At 40.2% G+C, this 23654-nt stretch overlaps 3 protein-coding genes across 3 annotated transcripts; all 3 read right to left on the reverse strand.

Moving 5' to 3' along the window:
- Positions 1-577: 577 nt before the first annotated feature.
- Positions 578-2287, reverse strand: LOC142217668 (hemoglobin subunit alpha-5-like). The gene is made up of 3 exons (XM_075286002.1): positions 2136-2287; positions 1361-1565; positions 578-766 (listed from the first exon to the last, which is right to left on the reverse strand). Exons 1-3 carry the CDS (start codon positions 2228-2230, stop codon positions 638-640), a joined length of 429 nt encoding a protein of 142 aa, XP_075142103.1. The 5' UTR covers positions 2231-2287; the 3' UTR covers positions 578-637.
- A 10899-nt stretch (positions 2288-13186) lies between these two features.
- Positions 13187-14306, reverse strand: LOC142217667 (hemoglobin subunit alpha-5-like). The gene is made up of 3 exons (XM_075286001.1): positions 14167-14306; positions 13691-13895; positions 13187-13356 (listed from the first exon to the last, which is right to left on the reverse strand). The coding sequence occupies exons 1-3, from the start codon at positions 14259-14261 to the stop codon at positions 13228-13230; spliced, it is 429 nt and encodes a 142-aa protein (XP_075142102.1). The 5' UTR covers positions 14262-14306; the 3' UTR covers positions 13187-13227.
- A 6972-nt stretch (positions 14307-21278) lies between these two features.
- LOC142217669 (hemoglobin subunit alpha-5-like) lies at positions 21279-22694 on the reverse strand. Its single transcript, XM_075286003.1, has 3 exons — positions 22550-22694; positions 22142-22346; positions 21279-21419 (listed from the first exon to the last, which is right to left on the reverse strand). The coding sequence occupies exons 1-3, from the start codon at positions 22642-22644 to the stop codon at positions 21291-21293; spliced, it is 429 nt and encodes a 142-aa protein (XP_075142104.1). The 5' UTR covers positions 22645-22694; the 3' UTR covers positions 21279-21290.
- Positions 22695-23654: the final 960 nt, after the last annotated feature.

The following is a 23654-nucleotide window of genomic DNA, read 5'->3' on the forward strand; positions in this document are numbered from 1 at the left end:
CTTAATTATAGAGTTGGGGAGAAGGAGAGAGATGGGAGCTGATGAATATTGTGGGATCATAACTATAAGTTCGCTGTATTTTATTTGTAGTTATTATAAACACTACTACATTGTTGTGTAATTTCTTATAATATCCCAATAGACCGGTCATGATAACGCTTTATACTTTGCACTTTGGGTGCTTGGCTGTGGTTGCACAGGGCCCTGGGGCCTTTGGGGGCCCAAAAGCTCTTCCAAATATGGGGAGACCAGTGCTACAAACAATACATTATAGTTAGATGGCCTGGAACAGATTTTGCAATGGGGTTCATGATTTTCATGTTAGGCCTCTGTCTGTATTTAAAGGGGTTTTCCAAGACTTCATATTGATGTTCTATCTGTCTGTCTACCTCTCTGAACTATGTTGCAGATATCAGCTGATTGGCTGTGTGCCAACTGTCGGACCCCCATGGGTCCTATGATAAGCAATTAATATGAAGTCTTGGACATCGCCTTTAAGTTGGACATCACATTTTCACAATTATACAACTATTTGTCCAAATCAAAACAGAATGATGACATAAACCACTGTGTGCTGGTGAAATGAGCTTTATTACATAACTGGCAAAGTCATGTTAACAAGTCGGTGACATCCAATTTATCTGTACTTGGAGACCAGGACGGCGGACACAACAGCCAAGAACTTGTCAAAAGCAGCCTGAGCAGTAGCATTGAATTCCTGAGGGAAGTGGGAAGCCAGGGTCACCTGGATGGAGTGGGACAGCAGCTACAAGAGAAAGAGATTGTCATTAGGAATCAAGATAACAGCAAACGGATATTAATCACATCTTTAAGGCTCTTCTGACATAGATCAATGTATTTACTAAAGTGCCCGCACTAGCTGTCATTAAATGAATTTTGAGTGATTATCAATAATGGGCATCAATATTTTATCCAAGATTATTTTTAGTATATATTTGAAGCATAACTTTGTTGTAAAGTAGATCAGACAACTGTCCAATATGTCTGACATGTAAAACATTTCTATAAATTACTTTACTCCATGTATATAATGAAGCAGATATTTATTAACATATGGATAAGGTCTTAATAATTCAGGAAATCATGGTCAATATTTTGCATCTGTATTTGTAAGCCAAAACCTGAAGTGGAACCTATAAAGATTAGGTATAATGGAACAGTGTGCATTGGTATCAGTCCTGGTTTAGCCTTATAAATTCTGATGCAAAATATTCCCCAAAATCTCAAAATGGGTTAAGTCAATGCAAACATTTAAAACTATACAACTGGTCACTAGAATAAAAAAAATCATAGTTGTAAGTTTGCTGTGTCATATTAATTATATGATTCGGTAACTTACCCTGAAGTTGCCAGGGTCAACCCTGAGTTTCTGGGCATGCAGATCACTGAGGTTGGACAGAACATGGTCAATGTCATCCAGGTGCTGGGCAGCATTACCAATGGCATTCAGAACCTTTCCACCATGGCTGGCAAGATCCTTGGAGCCATGAGCCAGGTTGAAGTGGCTGAAGTAGGTTTTGGTCTGAGGGAAGCTCAGGAAGAGCCTGAAGGAAAAGATCATACAATGAATATAGGCTATTACATATTATGATACATTACTATTCCACTTTAGAAGTACTTCACTATGAAGATATTGGCTGGATTTATGATATTAACATATAACATAGAATGAGTTTAGACATCTTCACTATATGATAATTAAAGGGATTGCCCCATAACAAAGCCAGTTGGACAAAGCCGCAAATCTGGCATCATTGTGAGACAATCCCTTTAATTTGCATCATTTGTAAATTATATATGCTAAAAATATTATATTAGTCTAAAGGTATTGAGAACAACTATATGGTTATGCAAAGCTTTTATTATGTTTTATTAGTAGAGAGAAGTAGAAAGTCCATTCCATCGGGGATAGTCACAAGACCATTGTAATCATTAGATGGACAATTAGTCTCAATGACATTGGTATTTTTGGCTGATATTAAACTAATGGTTATGGTTAGCTAAACAGATATGATTAGGATACTTCTTAATACACTATAAAAAAATTCATAAAAAATAATACACTATAAAAAATTGCTAATCATGTAAATGCTAAGAAAACAGGTTTTTATTACCTCTCCAGAGCCTCAGCTCCAATTTCATCAGTATGGCCAGCAATCTTGGCCCAGATGGAGGTGATGGCTGCCTTCTCAGCTTCAGAGAAAGTCATGGTTGGTTCAGGTCAGTGCAGATGATCTGGACAGTCCGTAACTAGCCACCTTTGACTCAAACTTTTATAGAGCTGCGGATGCCATAGCCCCAGAAAACTCAGCCTCATTGGTTCTCTTTCTTAGTTACACCCACTGTGTTATCTTTCTAACAAAATAATTATGTCAGGGATTCTATAATGTCTGCTAACGATATAATAGTAGAATAGTTTGTTACCTCAGCATATTGTGATGCTACACGCAGTCTTTCAATATGATAACAGTATATGCTGAATCATCCCTAGAATAAGGCTAACTTTGCAACTTCATACAAAGACCTATTTCTATTCTATCAGAATCTAGAGTTTTCTAGTAAAAGTATCGTACAGTATGTTTGTACCTTATCCATATAGTATTCATAAATATTAATGGATTCATAACCTAAAGCTACATAAGGGCTATTAATTACAGAAATAATATATATTAACAGATTTGGATTTGTGAGCTCCAGTGTAAGCTGAGCCTTAAGTAACTATAGGAAATTAAAACTGTTTTTCAAAAGTATTTTTACAAATATGTCCATCCTTACCCATTCTTTTGGTTGCATCCCCCCAGATATGTTTATCAAACGTTGTTGCATGGACAAATGAATATAATGTACATGTATATAAGTATTATGTTATAGCACCAGCCAAATTCTCATCATAATTTAATCCAAAAAGAATATCAGGTCTCATAAGCATATATATATATATATATATATATATATATATATATATATATATATATATAAAGCAAGAGAACTCCAAGAAGAAGCGCAAATAGAAAACCAATAATAATTCTCAGATACAATAAATCATATATAATCAAAATGAGTTGGTGGTCTATGTAGTCACAGGTTCCTTGGTAGGATGGCTGGTTGTTATTGATTATGTGATTTATCCTATAACAGATTATACGTGATAAGCCCTTGGTTGTAGTTGTTTGTACCTTGCACATTGCACTTGTGCACTTTTATTCATTGGCTGTTACTTTGTGCTATATCTTTTGCAAGAATTCATTGGGCTTTAGTTTTGTTGTATGACTCTATCATGTGGTTATTATAAAATTATGTTGTGGTTATAAATTTGCCATCCGTGTGCACCACATTTGCTTTTTTGATTGATTGTAATTGTTTTTATTCTTTGCAACATAATGAAATTGACTTATTTGTTACTAAAAATTAATATTGATTATATATATTTTATTGTATCTGAGAATTATTGTTTTTTTTTTTTTTAAATTCTCATCATGGTTTAAGATTTCTAGACTTGATCATTCTTCCAGTAGGAACAAACAGAAAAGACAAGAAGTCAAGACATGATTTCAGACCACAAACACTGACCTATTATGTATGCAGAATTAAGCCCTACTACAAAATGAATACAGACCCAACACTAATAACAAGTACAGTATCAAAATAATTGCAGACCCATGTCAAACCTAAGAACAGGGACCTCCTTAAACTATTAAAGAATCTAAGAGAAGACCCCAGAATAATTGCAAAGTCCAGATAAGATCCTAGAATAAAAAATAGACATAAGTGAGACCCTAGAATAAATGCAGACTCCAGATAACGACCTAGAATATATATAGATGTCCAGACCAAATTCCAGAGTAAACACACACCCAGACAAGATCCCAGAACAAGTACAGACCCCAAATTATACCCAAAAATAAACACAGACCAAGAAAAGACCCCAAAACGAATGTAAAATAGTTACAAATACATACCCAAGAACAGACCCCAGAATAAATGTAGACACTGAATGTGATCCATAATTAACTACAGACCCAGAAAAGACACTAGAATAAGTACAGACTGCAGATCAGACCCCAAAATAAACCAGATTAAACTCCAGAAAGAAAGAAAAAAGACTCCAGAAATAATGTAGGCTCCAAGAATAAATAGAATAAATACAGAGCCCAGATCCCAGAATAAATACAGACCTAGACCAGACACCAGTATGAATACAGATCCCAAACCAGAGCCAGAAATATGTCACAGATGACAGAAATAAATACAACCCAAGATGTGACCTTTATAATAACACTACACCAGATATAAATAAGTGACCCCTACACATATAATATACTCCACAGTGGCCCTACACAGTATAATATGCTTCACAGTGGCATATACGCAGTATAATATACTCCACAGTGGCCCCTACATAGTATTATATGCTCCACAGTGGCCCCTACAGTATAATGTTCCACAGTGACTATCCCATAGTATGATATGTTCTACAGTGGCTCCTGTATGATATAAAGCTCCATAGTGGCCCATACACAGTATAATGTGCTCCACAGTGGCCCCTGTGCAGTATAATGCTCCACAGTGGCCCCCGCACAGTATAATGCTCTGCAGTGATCCTCGCACAGTATGAAATGCTGCACAGTATAATGCACCACAGTGGTCCCTGCAGGGTACAATATGCTTCACAGTGGCCCCTGCACACTATAATGCTCCATAGTGGCCCATACACAGTATAATATACTCCACAGTGGCCCCTGTGCAGTATAATGCTCCACAATGGCCCCCGCACAGTATAATGCTCTGCAGTGATCCTCGCACAGTATGAAATGCTGCACAGTATAATGCACCACAGTGGTCCCTGCAGGGTACAATATGCTTCACAGTGGCCCCTGCACACTATAATGCTCCATAGTGGCCCATACACAGTATAATATACTCCACAGTAGCCCCCGCACAGTATAATTCTCTGCAGTGATCCTCGCACAGTATGAAATGCTGCACAGTATAATGCACCACAGCGGTCCCTGCAGGGTACAATATGCTTCACAGTGGCCCCTGCACACTATAATGCTCCACAGTAATCCCTGCACACAATTATATGCTCCACAGTTGTCCCTGAACAGTATAATCTGCTCCACAGTGACCCCCGCACAGTATAATGCTCTACAGTGACCCTCGCACAGTATGATATGCTGAACAATAGCCCCCACAGTATATTATGCTCCACAGCAGACATTGCACAGTATAATATGCTCCACAGTGGCCTCTACAAAGTATAATATACTCCACAGTGGCCCCTGCACAGTATAATATGCTCAACAGTGGCCATTACAGTATAATGCTCCACAGTGACCATCGCACAGTGGCCCCTGCATGGTATAATGCTCCATAGTGGCCCTGCATGGTATAATGCTCCACAGTGGCCCCTGCACAGTATAATGCTCCACAGTGGCCCCATCACTGTATAATGCTCTACAGTGACCCTCACAGTATAACATTCTACACAGTATAATGTTCCACAGTGGCCCCTGCATGGTATAATGCTCCACAGTGGCATGTACACAGTATAATGCTCCACAGTGGCCCTTGCATGGCATAACACTCCACAGTGGCCCCTGCACACAATTATATGCTTCACAGTTGTCCTTGCACAGAATAATGCTCCACAATGGCCAAAGCAAAGTATAATATGCTCCACAGCGGCCCACACACAGTATAATGCTCTACAGTGACAGCCGCACAATGATAAGCTGTACAATGGCCCCCACAGTATAATATGCTCCACAGTGGATATTGCACAATATAATATGCTCTACAGTGGCCCTGCACAGCATAATGCTCCAATAGTGGCCCCGGCAAAGTATGATATGCTCCACAGTGACCCTTTGCACATTATAATATGCTTCACAGTGGCCCCTACAGTGTAATGCTCCACAATGTCCATTGCACAGTATGATATGCTCAACAGTGTCCCATGAACAGTATAATATGCTCCACGGTGGCCCCTGCACAGTATAATATACTCTACAGTGGCCCCTGCACAGTATAATGCTCCACAATGGCCCCATCAATGTATAATGCTCTACAGTGACCCTCGCATAGTATGATATGCTGCAAAGTGGCCCCCATAGTATAATATGCTCCACATGGGACATTGCACAGTACAATATGCTCCACAGTGGCCCCTACAGTATAATGCTCCACAGTGGCCCCCACACAGTATAATATGCTCTACAGTGGCCCTAAGTTGCATGGTATAATGCTCCACAGTGGCCCATGCACAGTATAATATGCTACACAGTAGCCCCTGCATAGCATAATGCCCCATTGTAGCCTGTGCACAGTACCATATGTTCCACAGTGGGCCCCGCATAGTCTAATATGCTCCACAGTGGCCCCTGCACGATATAGTGCTCAACAGTGGCCCCTGCCAATACTCCACAGTGACCCTTGCACAGTATATTATGTTCCACAGTGGTCTCTGTGCAGTATAATGCGTGCAGTATAATGCTTCTCAATGTCCCTTGTATGTATAATATGCTCCACAGTGGTTCCTGCATGGTAGAATGTTCCACAGTGGCCCCGCACAGGATAATATGCTCCACGGTGGCCCCATGCACAGTATAATATACTCTACAGTGGCCCCTGCACAGTATAATGCTCCACAATGGCCCCATCAATGTATAATGCTCTACAGTGACCCTCGCATAGTATGATATGCTGTAAAGTGGCCCCCACAGTATAATATGCTCCACATGGGACATTGCACAGTACAATATGCTCCACAGTGGCCCTACAGTATAATGCTCCACAGTGGCCCCCACACAGTATAATATGCTCTACAGTGGCCCTAAGTTGCATGGTATAATGCTCCACAGTGGCCCATGCACAGTATAATATGCTACACAGTGGTCCCTGCATAGCATAATGCCCCATTGTAGCCTGTGCACAGTATCATATGTTCCACAGTGGGCCCCGCATAGTCTAATATGCTCCACAGTGGCCCCTGCACGATATAGTGCTCAACAGTGGCCCCTGCAAATACTCCACAGTGACCCTTGCACAGTATATTATGTTCCACAGTGGTCTCTGTGCAGTATAATGCTTCTCAATGTCCCTTGTATGTATAATATGCTCCACAGTGGTTCCTGCATGGTAGAATGTTCCACAGTGGCCCCGCACAGGATAATATGCTCCAAAGTGGCCTTTGCATGATAAAATGCTTCACAGTGGCCTTCACACAGTATAATGCTCCACCGTGGCCCCCACAAGTATAATATGCTCTACAGTGGCCCCTGCATTGTATAATGCTCTACAGTGGCCCACGTACAGCATAATGTACTCCATAGTGGACCCTGCACAGTCTAATATGCTCCACAGTGGCTACTGCATGGTATAGTGCTCAACAGTGGCCTCTGCAAAGAATAATGCTCCACAGTGGCCCCTGCACAGTATATTATGCTCCACAGTGGCTCATGCATGGTATAATGCTTCCCAGTGGCTCCGCACAGTATATTATGCTCCACAGTGGCCCTTGCATGATATAATGCTCCACAGTGGCCCTTGCATGATTGAATGCTCCACAGTGGCCCCCACATGGTATAATATGCTCCATAGTGGTCATCGTACAGTATAATATGCTCCACAGACTGCAAAGTCCCAATAACAGGTCTCAGCAGTCCCCTGGGGCCAATGAGGTCACACAGGATGCTAGAAAGGGAACCGAGGGAGCATGAGACATTTTGCTATGTTTCTGTGTCCCCCCTGGGCCTCCAGGTTGAAACCAAAACTTTGAGAGAATTTGAGACAAATGTGGTTCATCTATGCTACTTACTTCTGCTGCTTGGAAACACTTCTTTCATTTTTAGTCACATCCTTAATGCTTCCAGCTCTTTTGGAAATTTTACACCTGCACACTGCCTCTGAATTCTGGTGAGACTGCAGTACAGTGTCCTGCAATGCTAACCGAGACAAGGGCCATACTCGACGGTGATTTCACTATTGATTGGATTAAAAACCCTTATTCATAATCTATAAATAATAAACTATATTAACATAGACCCCAGACCAACAGATACTCTCCTATACTCATTCCAACAACTATAGACCCTAGATCAGACCCCTATATTAATATAGCTCTTAAACTAGTTGCCATAAGCAAATGATGACCCCCAGATCAGACCCCCTAAATAAATACAGACAGCAGACCAGACTCCCTAAACTATAATAATACAGACCCCAGACCAACAGATACTCTCCTAAACTCACTCCAACAACTTGCAGTTCTTTTCATTTGTATTAAATATTAAAAATACAGACAGTGCAAAAGAAATGAAAAAACAGAACAAAAAACATTAAAAAACGCCAACGCGTTTCGGAACACCCAGTTCCTTAGTCATGGCATCCTAGACTAAATACAAACTGACTAGTATATAAAGGAAGTAATCACAATCATTAATTAGTAAGACCTGTGTCTAGAAACTAAGCACACCCACGATGTCAGAAAATAACAGCACCATAGATTTAAATGGAGTAGTTCATATGCAACTACATATGGATTAGAATTAAAAATTTCACATATGTTTTTATATTTATGACACCCATATATCCATATAGAATGGAACATGTAAGAATATACACCTACAAAAAGTGGAAAACTTTCATTTAAAGACCAATATAATGAGGGCAAATTTCTGAGCTGCAAAAAGACAAAATGTTTGAAATAATTACGAACGACTAATAGATAAGTCCATCCTACTACAATGGCATTCTAGAATGAACGGAGTTAGAAAAATCATAGTCCATTTCAATGATGGCAATAAAACTCCTACACAAACATCCCGTAGTGTACTAATAGCGGAGGTCCATTCATGAAAAGAACCAGGTCACGTGACAGGATTAGACCAATAGAAATCCTCTGTCTGACGGCTGTCGTCCAATGAGATGACGATACTGAAGATTCATTCATGACAGAGCTGAAACACGTGACCGCATTTGGACCAATAGGGTTTAACTCCACGAACAGCGGATAAACATCGTCTGTAATCAGATGGTAAATTTCCCCATGAAGTAAAATGAAGATAAGCGAATACACAGCTGTCCATCAGAGAAGAAAATAAGGAGACCCAAGAAGAGACAAACGCCGAAGGTAAGTATCTAATTAAGATGGAAATGGGAAATGTTATAATGAAGCGTAGAACGGCATATACATATACTTTTCATATAGAAACAATTTTTGAAACAAATGTAAAGTCTGAGATGTATACAAAAAAGTGGGAGGAACTTAGTAAATATAAGTGAGATCAGATCTCATATTCATACCTTGGGGTGTACGAGAATTAAATTGGAGAATCCAATAAGCCTCCCTAAGGAGGAGTTTTTTTCTCCAATCACCACCTCTAGGGGGTTTGTTAACCATCTCCAACCCACAAAAAACCATGCTCTCAAGATTACCTCCATGCACTAAAGAAAAATGCTTAGAGGCTCCTGATCCATTTTCCAGACTTTTACCACTATCAGATATGTGTTCAGAGACACGAACTTTAACTGCTCGAATAGTGCAGCCGATGTAGTCTAGTTGGCATGCAGTGCATTTAATACAGTATACAAGATGGTGTGTGTCACAGTTCATATAGCTTTTTATGTTAACTGAACATTGTGAAGCATAACTCTTTACACACGCAGTTTTATACGTATATTTACATACCGTACATCGCTTCTTCCCACACATAAAAAATCCTTTTTGGGAAAGCCAATAGTTATTATGGATCCTAGGGGACTGAAAGAAACTAGGAGATAATAAATCATGTAAAGATTTACCTTTTTTGGCCACATATGACACTCCTCTTTCTAAAATCTTATTAGTAACAGTGTCAGTACATAAAATGAGCAAATTTTTTTTGATAATAGAAACAATTTTATTATACTCCCTACTATACGGTGTAGAAAAAACTATGTTGGGTTTATGAGAGATATTTTTAGGGGAGGGATCCTCCAACAGAGAACACCGTTCCCTTTTAGTCACCAGGTCATCGGCTCTTTTAAGTATCCAATTGGGATAATTTCTGTGTTTCAGTCTATCAAAAGTATCACTAACAACAGCCCTATAGTCTTCTGTTTTAGAGCAAGATCTTTTAGCTCTCACCAGTTCTCCCACTGGAATAGCTTTAGTAGTATGTGGGGGATGACAGCTATCTCTTCTTAGTATGGTGTTTCCTGCAGATTCTTTGCGGAACAGTTTAGTGACAACTTTACCCATGTTCACATCCCCTCTTAAGGTAACATCGAGAAAATTAACAGAAACAGAACTATAATTGAAAGTAAATTTTAAATTAAATTCGTTATCATTCAAATAAATAATAAATTCTGGTATGGGCGCTACATCACCAGACCATACTATGAGTATGTCATCGATGTAGCGCCCATACCAGAACAAGTAAGAATGAAAAGGGTTGAAAATGGTGAAAACATAACGTTCCTCCCAAAATGCCATATAAAGGCACGCTAAGGAAGGAGAAAAAGGGGCGCCCATAGGCGCCCCACAAATCTGCAAGAAAAACACATTGTCAAACATAAAAAAATTATGTTTCAAAAGATACCTAGTAACAGAAAGGATATATTCGCACACTGGTTCTACAAAGTTGCCATATTTATATAAGTGATGTGCCAATGCTTCGATGGCTCGGTCATGCGGAATGCTAGGATACAAAGCAGTGACATCACACGTGATCCAAGTGTTATTGGCTTGCCATGCAAAGTCATCAAAGCACCTGGCAATCTCTTTGCTGTCTTTGATAAAGCCAGGTAACCGGAAGACAAAGGGCTGTAGAATGCTATCCAGCCAAATAGCTAGATTTTCATTTAAAGAATTATTGCTGGCAATGATGGGACGGAGTGGTGGCGGGGTTATATTTTTGTGAATTTTGGGGAGACCGTACATTATTGGGATGCTAGGGTTGGAATTAGTCAAATATTTGGATTCATTTTCTGAAAAAACTCCCAGAGCTACTCCCTCAATTATTAAATTTTCTAGTATTAATGAATAAGAATTTGTGGGATCACTATTTAAGCGTTGGTATGTGTTGGGATCATCTAAGATTTCCAAACAACTATTTCTATAGTCATTTCTATCTAACACCACCACCTTCCCTCCCTTATCAGCTTTTTTTATAATGATTTCTTTGTGATTTTGTAGTTCTTTAAGGGCTAAACGTTCTTTATATGTAAGATTGAATTTTTTATTTTTAGATTTTTTAGATGTTTCTTCTAACAATAAAAGTTCTTGTTCAACCTTATGTTGGAAAGCAGAAAAACTATTTCCTCTAGAATTAATGGGATAGAAAGATGGATTGCAAGTAGAAACCCTAATAGAATCCACCTCTCTTTCAGGAGTGCTATTTTGATATTCCAATTCCGACAAAACATTCAAAGCTAGATGTTCTTTGAATTTAAGATCCAAAGATGATTCTATATTGACCCTTTCAGAAGTTTTTATAGAACAATAGTTAGCATTTTCGGTAAATTCGTCACTAGTGTCATCCTTAAAAAAATGTTTTTTAACAGTAAGGATACGCATGAACTTGTTAATGTCCAATAACGTTTGGAACATATCGAACCCTGCTGTGGGTACAAAGTTCATACCTTTGTTTAAAAGATTAATTTGGTATGAATTCAAAGGAAAAGATGATAAATTAACCACGCTAGATTCATGTTCAGAAGGTGTTATTGTCTTCGTCTCATCATATAATGCGGTTTTACTGATCTTTTGGGTACTCTTTCTATGTCGTCTTCCAATTCTTCTCCCCCGTTTTTTGACGGAGAGAATTTTCTCTTATTGGAGGAAAGAGTATTAGAGTCATGCGATGTATTGAAGCCTTCAGAGGAAGAGTCAGTGCGGTAAGTAGAAAAAGATGATTCCATATTTTCAGAGGAATTAAAGGAAACTCTTCTATTAGATTTTCGTCGTGCACCCCCTTTATATTGGTTCTTTAAAATAGATTTCGGATGATGATGTTGAAAATCAGATGATCGTTTATAAATTTGTCCAGAAGCATAATCATCAGAGTCTCTATTAAATTTTTTCTTTTTAATTTCCATAATTTTTTGTTCAACTGTTTCCACTTTTTTTTGGATATTGTTGTTCCATTCCAAAAGGGAATCAGATAGTTTTAAAGCATCCAATTTTTTCTGAATGTCATTGATTTCTTCTTGTACTTTAACTAGTTTAATTTGTTCATGCTGAACAATGAGTTCCATAAGTTTAATGGAGCAATCCGATAGAATTCTGTGCCAAGTTTCAATAAATTCATCACTATATGAAAAAGTAGGCAATTTGCGAAGACGTAAACCTCTAGGGATCATTTGTTTTTTAATATATTGTTGTAATGTGGCATGATCCCAAAATAATTTTACTTCATGTATCATAGATTTTTCTTTTTGCAACAACAGTTCTCTAGCAGAAGTATATTCTTCTTTGGTGGTGTTCACACAAAGACCAAAGATGGAAGCGATTTTGCCAGATCTACTATTGTCTTGCATTGTGACTAACTTTATGCCAAGTGATACTTCCAATATATAAGTCTTGTAACCATATATGAAAAAGTTATATAAATTTATATTCACATAGGATATATGGTAGCTACACAAAGGTCCAATACTGAAAGTGCAAACAAAAAGGTTTTTGGAGCTCACCACACTTGATCCTGTGTCCAATTCGGGGTGCACGATAGACTTTTGGACCGAAAAAGCCAGGAGATAGAGGCAAAAAAATAGAAAAAAAAAATTTTTTCACTGTCCTCGGAAGTGATGCCGATTTCTCTATTTTGTTTGCCTCTATCTCCTGGCTTTTTCGGTCCAAAAGTCTATCGTGCACCCTGAATTGGACACAGGATCAAGTGTGGTGAGCTCCAAAAAACTTTTTGTTTGCACTTTTCATTTGTGGTTGCCATCACACAACATCCTGACACTGGCACCGATGTCAGCATATTGGCTGTAAAGGCACCCAGCAAAGAAGGAATGAGGAGAGCAAATGCTGCGTGTATAAATATATATATATATATATATATATATATATATATATTCTGTATATATGTATTTATTTAATTGTGTACATTTACTGTATATATGCAATGCCAAATGATCAACCCAGACAACTTTAAACTTTTCAACCAACTTTATTGAAGTAAGACATGCTAACAACCATTGATCACATTGAAACCCAGTTTATCTGTACTTAGAGACCAGGACACAGGACACAGTAGCCAGAAACTTGTCCCAAGCAGCCTGAGCAGTAGCATTGAATTCCTGAGGGAAGTGAACAGCCAGAGTCACCTGAATGGCGTGGGACAGCAGCTACAAGAGAAAGAGATTGTCATTAGGAATCAAGATAACTGCAAATGGATATTAAGCTCATATGTAACTGCTTCATTATAGTAAATACGGACTATTCATGAAACTATAGAAATATTGTACTTAAGTATTTTCTTGTAAAATAACAGTTTGTTGATTACACAGTAATTTACTATCTATAGTTTCTTGTTACATATTAATTTTATTTTCGAAAAATGAGTGCAATGGAAGGAGAAAGAAAACAGAAATCTTATTGGTTGCACTTGCTATGCACAACTGCTCACTTTTTCCTAATTATGATAAATCTTCCCCCTTACGCTTTGAATATATCACTTACTCTGAAGTTGCCAGGGTCAACCCTGAGTTTCTGGGCATGCAGGTCGCTGAGGGTGGACAGAGCATGGTCAATGTCATTCAGGTGCTGGGCAGCATTACCAATGGCATTCACAACCTTTCCTCCATGGTTACGGAGATCCTTGGAGTTGTGGCTCAGGTCAAAGTGGCTGAAGTAGGTTTTGGTTTGAGGGAAGCTCAGGAAGAGTCTGCAGGAAAGGAAAAAAAAATCCATTAAATACATAAATACAGCTATATATATATTTCACATAAATGTCTGTGTGTGTGCACATGCATAATATATTATTAATGAACACAAATCAAAGGATAGTGGATGGACTGATGATAGTAGAAATATGATACAAATCTAGTCATTTCTAGGACAGCTATTTAATAGTGCATTGTGTGTTAATGTGGAGATTATATACTGTGATATATTCATTATGAGCATCTAAACAAAGAAATATAGGTTTGTATTACCTTTCCAGAGCCTCAGCTCCAATGTCATCAGCATGGCCAGCAACCTTGGCCCAGATGGAGGTGATGGCTGCCTTCTCAGCTTCAGAGAAAGTCATGGTTGGTTCAGGTCAGTGCAGAGTAACTGGTCAGTCCCTGATGCAGAGCTTTTGTTAGACCCTTATAAAGGGAACTACACTTGGAGAACAATAAGAAAATGCATTGCCATTGGCGACCTGAGAGTCACACCCTGACTGTTTATCTCTAAAACAAAAAAAGAAAAAGTCAAGGATCCATACTGCCTGATATAAGGGCATATCTCTTTATCTACCCATACAGCAAGCAGAATATGCACAATTCAGCACTTAGCACCTATTTTTTTGATGCAGTCTTAGACCAGTGTACTGTATATTTGCTTTTCTTGAAAGTCCAATAACATGTCCTTAATAATATTGATATTAATTCAATTTATTTTTCTAAACTCACATAAATTAGATATTGTGATATCAAAAATGCAATAAATAAAAAGTATATTGGAAATGTATTCCTTGAGATTTATTTCCATCTCATCCATTGTGAGACTACTATAAATGCTGCAAATTTTCCTCCTGCAAATACATATGAAAAAATGACCACACTATATTCCTCCCCTCCCCCCATTTCACGTATGTATACTGTACACATTTCTACCCATCCATGTCAATGTTTTCAGTTAGATTTTTTTTCATGGTCTGAAAAACTTAACATAAATATATATATATATATACATATATATATATATATATATATATATATATATATATATATATATATATATATATATATATATATAATTTAAGTGATATATCATGAATGCATCCAATCAATAAAAATGTATGGATCTGTTTGAAAAACCATCCATGTGTCATCGTTTTTTTTTTTTTATGGACCCGGAGACAGAAAAACTACAGAAAATGAAATTTTGAAAAAATGTGATTTTATCCCACCATGGACAGCTCATCACTCAGATTAGTAGGATGAGGTGCTGTCCATGAATAGCATTTACATCACTCATCTGCAAAATGCAAATATGTGGATACAACATTCAACCGCTTTCACACACTTGGGGTTTGGTCGGTATTTTGCATCAGTGTTTGTAAGTAAAAACTAGAAGTGGTTCTAGAACATGGAAGAGGAACACATTCCTAATAATTTTGTCCCATTGCCTGCAGAGGCACCCATGTGTGAAGATGACTGCGGGTGGCCATTTTAGTTTGTCTGAGATGAATCCCTAATTATAGGCCATTAATAGCAGAAAATGGATAGCCCCTTTAAGGATACTGCCCCAGTTTATGGCTATAAGGTTATCCTTCAGCCGAGGAAAATTGGCATTCTTCAAGTTTAGCATTTTTGTACCTCCTCCATTATATACCTCCAGCAACCCATCATCTCCCAGATGTTTGAGCGCAGGCAAAAGTACAGCGCTACTCACCCACACGCACAAGCCTTAGTTCACACGTAAATTACGTGTGGCTTATTTTGGCACCGGAAAAAAATGCTTCCTAATTAGGAAGCTTTTTTTGGACCTTGCCGCGCTTTTTGTAGCTTTTTTTTTGTAGCGTTTTTTTGTAAAAAAACGCTTCAAAAAACACCAGAAAAAAATGCGCGTTTTTCGCCTCCCATTCACTTCTATTGCTTTCTTCAAACGGAAAACTCCTGAAGAAAGCTCATGTCGCTTCTTTTTTTCTACTAGCAAAAAAAGATAGCAGTCTACATTACTATTGTAAAGGGGAGTATTTTGAAGTGAAATCCGCTATCAAAATCAGCCTCTTTGCCCCCCTGGGGAACTAGCCCTTAAACGCGCACATCTCCAAACTCCTGGCCCAGGAGATGTTGCCGCTCCGGTTTGTGGAAACTCAGACCTTCCATGACCTGATGGCAAGTGCGGTACCTCGCTAGGCCATCTCTAGCCGTCACTACTTCTCCCGGTGTGCCGTCCCTTCCTTGCACCAGCATGTGTCACGCAACATCAGGTGGGCCCTAAGTTCCGCGCTTTGCACAAAGGTCCACTTGACCACCGACGCGTGGACAAGTGCATGTGGAAAGGGATGCTATACAGTATTTCTGACTGCACACTGGGTGAATGTAGTTGAGGCTGGGACCGGTCACAAACTGGGGCGGTCTAGCTCGTCTCCCCGCTCAACATTCCTGGCCGGGGCTCTGAACCACCACCCTCCTCCTCCTCTGCCTCTGCCATCACATCGACCCCAGCTACCTACTGGAAACGCTGCAGCACTGGCGTGGGGAGATGTCAGCAGGCCGTGCTGAAGCTCATGAGCTTGGGGGACAGACAGCACACTGCCTCCGAGGTGAGGGATGCCCTCCTTGATGAGACGTCAATATGGTTTTCGCCGCTGCACCTGGGCCCAGGCATGGTCGTATCTGATAACGGCCTGGTAGCGGCTCTGGAGCTTGCCAACCTCCAACACGTTCAATGCCTGGCCCACGTTTTCAATTTAGTGGTGCAACGGTTTTTAAAAATGTACCCCAATTTACCCCAGTTACTGGTGAAAGTGTGGCACTTGTGCACCCACTTTCGCAAGTCTACAGTAGCCGATGCTAGCCTCAAAACACTCCAGAAATGCCTCCATCTGCCAGAACACCGGCTGTTGTGCGACGTCCCCACACGCTGGAACTAGATGTACCACATGTTGAGCAGAGTGTGTGAGCAGCAGAAACCCTTGATGGTGTACCATCTCCGAAACCCAAGGGATTCTCAGAGTCAGCTCCCGCAGTTTCTGCACCATGAGTGGCCATGGATGGCAGACTTATACCAGATCTTGCGTGTCTTTGAGGAGTCCACCAAGCGGGTCATCTGTGATGATGCACTAGTGTCACAATCCCGCTCCTGTGTGTGATGTGAGAATCCCTCATTCACACAGGAGCAGAACCATCCCAGCAGAATAGTCAGTGCACACTCCTGTCCGCTTCACAGCGTATATTAATGGAGGAAGAGAAGGAGGAGGAGGAGGATGACGAAGTGGCAGATGATCTCATTGTCACACAGGAGGCTAGCGGGGAAGTTCAGTGCATCCCATTGCTGCAGCATGGATGGTGCGAAATGGAGGAGGAGGAAGAGGAGGAAATAGAGAGTGACCATTCCGGTGGGGGCAGCGAAGTCATGCCAAGTAACACTCTGGCACACATGGCTGAATTCATGTTGGGGTGCTTTTCAAGTGACAAACGCATTGTCAAAATCCTGGAGAGCAGCCAATACTGGATTTTTGCAATCTTCGACTCCCGGTATAAAAATAATATCTCTACTTTTATTCCAGTAGAGGGGAGGCCCAATTGCATTAATGATACTTACGCAGTAATCCTTGGAGGTTCTTTCCTGCCCTGCCGCCAGCATGCTATCGGAAAGGGTCTTCAGTGCAGCTGGTGGTATCATCACGGATAAGCGCAGCCGGCTGTTAGCTGACAGTGCTGACTGGCTGACTTTCATCAAAATGAACAGCCACTAGATAGACCCATCATTTTCATGTCCACCAGTGTCAAGCACCACGACATGAAGTTTTATGTGTGTGCTCAACCTCTACAATTCCTCCTCCTCCTCCTCCACCATAAGCATTGCACAATTCTGCTCCTACTAGGCTTAATCCACCCTGATTCCCCCAAACTCTGCTGGTTAGAGGCTCCACTCACTCCAAGGGCCAAAAACACTGCTGGTGCAAGGCTCAACTCACCCCAAGGGCCAAAAACACTGCTGGTGCAAGGCTCAATTCACCCAAAGGACCTAACATTCTGCTGGTGCAATGCTCAACTCAATTAAAGGTGCAATGTTTAGATGGCTTCTTTCCAAACCAATGGTGATTCCTTTCGATAAGATCTAATGGCTGTTTCCAGCCCTGATTATTCTGGTTTATCTTGTTCAGTAATGAGGCCAGCTCAGCATGAGGATCTTGTACGTTAGGTTGTCCATGCCCACTAATGTGCATGAAGACTCGATCACATTAAATGTTCTTATTTTTCTCCAATTCAATCGTTGAATGAACTGCTCTGACAGATGGCCCAGGCACTGCTGCAATGGCAATCACTGGGTTTTCCTGTTCTAGTTCCAAAGAATCTTGTGTCTTACTTGAAGAAGGGACAGTCTTAGTCTGACTGCTGGTTGCTTGTGCTGCAGCATTTGGAGTTGGGTCTGTCAGCCTTGTGATGAACTACTCACACCCACACACACATCCAAAATGACAGTTCAGGGTGGGTACTGATGGATTTTCCATTGCCTATTCCATCTGTGGTTGTCATGGGCAATGTTATTTAAAGGGATTCTCGTTAAGGTTTCATTAGCGTAAAATTTGGGTTTCTGTCCATACAATTGGGGAGGAAAGAAGGTTTCCAGGTATTTTTCCACTTTCCATAGAGGTTGTATGGAGTGTGGAAAGTGTGTAGTTGATGGTCTGTGATAGTGGGGTAAAACTGTAACTTGGGCATGTTAGATGCCCCCAGACATGCTTCCCCTGCTGTCCCAGTTGCATTCCAGAGGTGTTGTCATCATTTGCTGAGGTGTCATAGTGGACTTGGTGACCCTCCTTAGTCGAATTGTGGTTTCCCCTGAAACGAGCATTTCTTCCCCATAGATTATAATGGGATTTGATATTTCTTCAATTAGTCGAATATTGAGGGGCTATTCGAAACGAATATAGAATATTTCACTATTCGCTCATCTCTAGTCGCTACCTATTGAATTATTGCAATAGGTAGCAGCCAATTATTTAATCCCCTATCCACTTTCCTGTCCAGGTGGGTCTCCACAGCCATCTCTAGGCGGGGCCCACATTGTGTCACAGCGTTGATGATGTGGCAGCGTTGTGAAAGCTCTGGCCCTACTCCCAACAAGGGGACCAGGAGCAGCGAGATGAGAGGGCCAGCAACCTCTGCACCGCGTTTTGGAAGCTCCAGCCCTACTCCTAACACTCATGCTGCTGCTACCTCAACATTATGTCGCTATATCACTTTGACGCCCTCTTCACTCTGTCAGGGAGCTCTACTTTTATATGTAATTACTAGTACAGGTTCTATAGATATCTGTATGGAATCAGCAGACGAGGGCGTCAAAGGAGTGCGCTCTTTCACGCTACAGTAGGATTTTGACCCTCTGCACGGTTCTCTATACCTGTCACTAACATCAACGTGCAAGGCTGAGTTCACACTTGAGTTAGTTGGTCAGTTTTGGTCCCGTAACTGGCCAAATAAGTGAAGTGTGCAGCAGTCCTAAGAGGGAAGCCTGTCATGTGCGTGTCATACCCACTCACTGTATTATTTCACTACCACAGCAGACTCACTATGTGTGTTACTGCAAGGCACAGTGTTCTACACCCGTATGCAGGATCTCTGCAGCTAGGAAATAGCTGGTTTTTTTAACGCGATTCAGCGCAAATTAATTAAAATAGAATCTAATCTTTTTGGGAAATCCAGAGAAGCTGCTGAATTTTTCAAAACTTCGCTCATCTCTAGCATTTACTGTGCATTAAAAATAACATTCCATCTGTGGGTCATTACAATTATGACAATACCATATTTATATCGGTTTTTATTCCATTTTACTTCTTTTGCAAGTAAATCCTCTTTCTAGATGTCTATTGAGACTCTTTCCTTAGGATGAGGATGTGCCAGTTGCTTCTTCTTACTCATGGCCTGATCTTTTCAATGCCCTGTAATCTTATGCAGTGATGGTCACCTTTATTATTATTATTATTATTATTATTATTATAATATTAATATTTCCATTTGGGGGTATCTCTCCTTTTTTTCCATATCACCCACATGGTCTTAACTGTCATATTGTGATGTAACATAAAATTTAGGGGAATGTAATCCCCAGGCAGAGACCCAGCGCTACTGTGAACCTAGCTTTAGTGTCTGTTAATGTCTGTTATGATAGGTGTCCCTATTTTTGTTTGTTTTTCAAATGGACACTATCAGAATGGACATCCAACGATAGTGTGAACCCACCCGTATGGAGGAGTTCTTAGTCGTATAGTCTGCTGTGTCTCTGCAAGCTTTCAGTATGTCCCATTATTGTGACTGTGATGTGACCTAAAACTTAGGCACAGTTGAGTTATGCAGAAGGACAATAATCTGAATCTCAGAAGCTGAGCCCAAATCCTGACTTGAGATGCTGTGGCAAGACTTTAAAGGGGTCTACCATGTACTCTAAGCTACTTGGCTGTTATCACCATGTTACAAAGCACATTATAGTTATACAACATACTATTGTCATATATGTCACTTTTTATGAAAGTGTATGGAGCAAGGCAGGCTGGGTCCAGGACAAAGTTAATATAATTCATGTCAAAAGCCTGGTGTGAGTTATACCTGAATTATACCCCAGTTACTGACTGGTGTGGATTTAGATTGTGATGCCCGGGGTTTGGCCTGATTTATTAAAGGGGCTCTATCATTGGAAAAAGTAATTTTTAGATAAACACATCCTTGCATAGCCTTTAGAAAGTCTATTCCACATCTACCTTTTGTATGTAAATCGCCTCAGTGGTTTTTGAATGAGCCTGTTTTTATTCATATGCTAATTAGCCTCTCGGTGCACGCCGGAAGTCTCATTGTGCACCCTCTGCCTATTGTTTCCTATGTATGTGTACAGCACAGGCTGCTGCTACGGATGACTTCCTGCTTCCTGTTTGTACACACAGATAGGAGAGAATAGCAGGAAGGAGTGCTGCTGGGAACTTCCTGTGCTGGCTGGAAGCTCATTAGCATATGAATAAAAACGGACTGAGGCCAATTACATACAAAAGATAGGTGCGAAATAGCATTTCTAAAGGCTATGCAATGATGTGCTTAGTTAAAAATTACTTTTCCCAATGATACAGCCCCTTTAAGAGTCCAGAACCGACTAATAATTCAGATGCATCTCACATACAGAACACCAGTTTTACTAATCCCCCACCCAGTCCGCTGAGGAACCCATATGTGAAGAATGAGGAGAGGATTGAGTTAGGATGCAGTACCCAGGAGGCTGAGGAAGATGGAAAGTGCAGTCCTCTATGTCACAAATAAAGTAATTCACATAGACAGACATCAGTCATTCAATAAACTTTATTGAACTTGTTAAGACTTGTTAACAAACAGAGATCACACTGAGCCCCAGTTTATCTGTACTTGGAGACCAGGACAGAAGACACAGCAGCCAGGAACTTGTCCCAAGCAGCCTGAGCAACAGCATTGAATTCCTGAGGGAAGTGAACGGCCAGAGTCACCTGAATGGCGTGGGACAGCAGCTACAAGAGAAAGAGATTGTCATTAGGAAACAAGATAACAGCAAATGGATATTAAATTCATATGTAACTGCTTCATTATATGTTAACCATTTCATAAACTATAAACCTATTCTACAGTGTTCTTCTTAAGTGTTAATTTTTAAAGGAGTTGTCCACATTCAGACCAATTAATGAAAAAGTTATACAATTTTCTAATGAAGTCTCTTTAGTTATGTCTGATCAGTTTACTAGATCTCTCCTTGCTATCATTCATTCTGCTTACTTCCACAGGATAAAAATTAGTCTACGGTCATGTGATATCCAATCTATAGTCATGTGATGTGCACAGCTCGTTATAGTCACAGCACAGTAATCAGATCTGCCTGCTAACGAGCTGTGTATAGTTTGACAACTGCTGAGAACAGCTGATTTGTGGTTTTTGGGTGTCAGGCCTCTGACAGATCTGACATTAATGACCTATCCTAAACATAAACGAAATATCAAAAGCCTGGACAGCCCCTTTAACTTAATATGTTTCCATTATAGATTAACCCAGAGCAAATTTATCAAAACAATTGCAATGGAAAAGTGAAGTAGTTGCCCATAGCAGCCAAGTAGATTCCAAAATTCAGAAAACATTTGGAACCAAATGGCGGAATTGTTATTGAATGTGATGGACAACTGCTCATTTTTTACTAGTTATGATAAATTTCACGCTTAGACACTTTGAATGGATCACTTACTCTGAAGTTGCCAGGGTCAACCCTGAGTTTCTGGGCATGCAGGTCACTGAGCTTGGACAGAGCATGGTCAAGGTCATTCAGGTGCTGGGCAGCACTTCCAATGGCATTCAGAACCTTTCCTCCATGGCTACGGAGATCCTTGGAGTTGTGGCCCAGGTCAAAGTGGCTGAAGTAGGTTTTGGTTTGAGGAAAGCTCAAGAATAGCCTGAAACAAAAATAAAACTATGATCAATATATATCTAAGCTACATGGATTGATGGATAGTGAATAGACTGGTGGTAATGACAATATGAGTGAACTATATTGTAAACTATATTATATGTTAATGTGGAGATGATATACTGTGATAGATATACTGTGATATATTCATTATGAGCATATATACACAGAAAGAGAGGTTGGTGTTACCTTTCCAGAGCCTCTGCTCCAATGTCATCAGCATGGCCAGCAACCTTGGCCCAGATGGAGGTGATGGCCTTCTTCTCAGTTTCAGAGAAAGTCATGGTTGGTTCAGGTCAGTGCAGAGTAACTGGACAGTCCCTGATGCAGAGCTTTTGTCATGGCCTTTTAAAGGGGATTGCACTTGGACACAAACAAGTAAACACATTGCAATTGGCTACCTGTGAGTTACACCCTTACTGTTATCTCTAAAACAAAAAAACTACATCAAGGGTCCATACTGCCTGATACAATGGCTCTTTATCTCCCCATTCAGTAACCACAGTATGCACAATACAGCCCATAGTATTTTGTGACATAAGCAAAATATATACATAATATTACTGTATATTTGTAACACTGAGCTGTAAATAAAATTTAATATCAACACCAAAAACATTCCCAAGTTTAAGGAATGGCCATAATTCACAAATAGTAAACTCTGCTCAATAGTCACTTATAACAAAAGAACAGAGTCAAAACTTATTACTTAAAAAATGACTGTATATGAATGTATTTATTAAGAAAATAGAAGACAAAACATAGGCTATAATATCACTCTACAATGGCCTAGGTACATGTATTATCATTTCCAGATGATTATAAAAAAGATAAAATCATAACACACTTGTGTAAGTATCCTTAATACTTAGGTTGGCATAGGTGGTCTTGACATCTAAGGGTGCATTCACACTGAGTAAACGCTAGCTTATTCTGAACATAAAAGACGTTCAGATTAAGCGGCGTCTAAAGCAGCTCCATTCATTTCTATGGGAGCCGGCATACGAGCGCTCCCCATAGAAATGAATGGGCTGCTTCTTTCACTGCGAGCAGTCCCATTGAAGTGAATGGGGAGTGCCGGCGTGTACGGCAAGCTCTGCTCATGCCGAGCCGTACACGCCGGCACTTCCCATTCACTTCAATGGGACTGCTCGGAGTGAAAGAAGCAGCCCATTCATTTCTATGGGGAGCACTCGTATGCCGGCTCCCATAGAAATGAATGGAGCTGCTTTAGACGCCGCTTATTCTGAACGTGTTTTACGTTCAGAATAAGCTAGCGTTTACTCAGTGTGAA

The sequence above is a fragment of the Leptodactylus fuscus genome, chromosome 8 (genome assembly GCF_031893055.1).
Source record: "Leptodactylus fuscus isolate aLepFus1 chromosome 8, aLepFus1.hap2, whole genome shotgun sequence".
Taxonomy (NCBI): Eukaryota; Metazoa; Chordata; class Amphibia; order Anura; family Leptodactylidae; genus Leptodactylus; species Leptodactylus fuscus.

Coding starts and splice junctions, on each gene's coding strand:
- LOC142217668 (XM_075286002.1), bottom strand. CDS start 2,230: ATGACTTTCTCTGAAGCTGAGAAGGCAGCCATCACCTCCATCTGGGCC. Junction 1,566..2,135: donor GGAGCTGAGGCTCTGGAGAG/GTAATAAAAACC, acceptor CTTTTCCTTCAG/GCTCTTCCTGAGCTTCCCTC. Junction 767..1,360: donor TTGACCCTGGCAACTTCAGG/GTAAGTTACCGA, acceptor TTTCTCTTGTAG/CTGCTGTCCCACTCCATCCA.
- LOC142217667 (XM_075286001.1), bottom strand. CDS start 14,261: ATGACTTTCTCTGAAGCTGAGAAGGCAGCCATCACCTCCATCTGGGCC. Junction 13,896..14,166: donor GGAGCTGAGGCTCTGGAAAG/GTAATACAAACC, acceptor CCTTTCCTGCAG/ACTCTTCCTGAGCTTCCCTC. Junction 13,357..13,690: donor TTGACCCTGGCAACTTCAGA/GTAAGTGATATA, acceptor TTTCTCTTGTAG/CTGCTGTCCCACGCCATTCA.
- LOC142217669 (XM_075286003.1), bottom strand. CDS start 22,644: ATGACTTTCTCTGAAACTGAGAAGAAGGCCATCACCTCCATCTGGGCC. Junction 22,347..22,549: donor GGAGCAGAGGCTCTGGAAAG/GTAACACCAACC, acceptor TTTTTGTTTCAG/GCTATTCTTGAGCTTTCCTC. Junction 21,420..22,141: donor TTGACCCTGGCAACTTCAGA/GTAAGTGATCCA, acceptor TTTCTCTTGTAG/CTGCTGTCCCACGCCATTCA.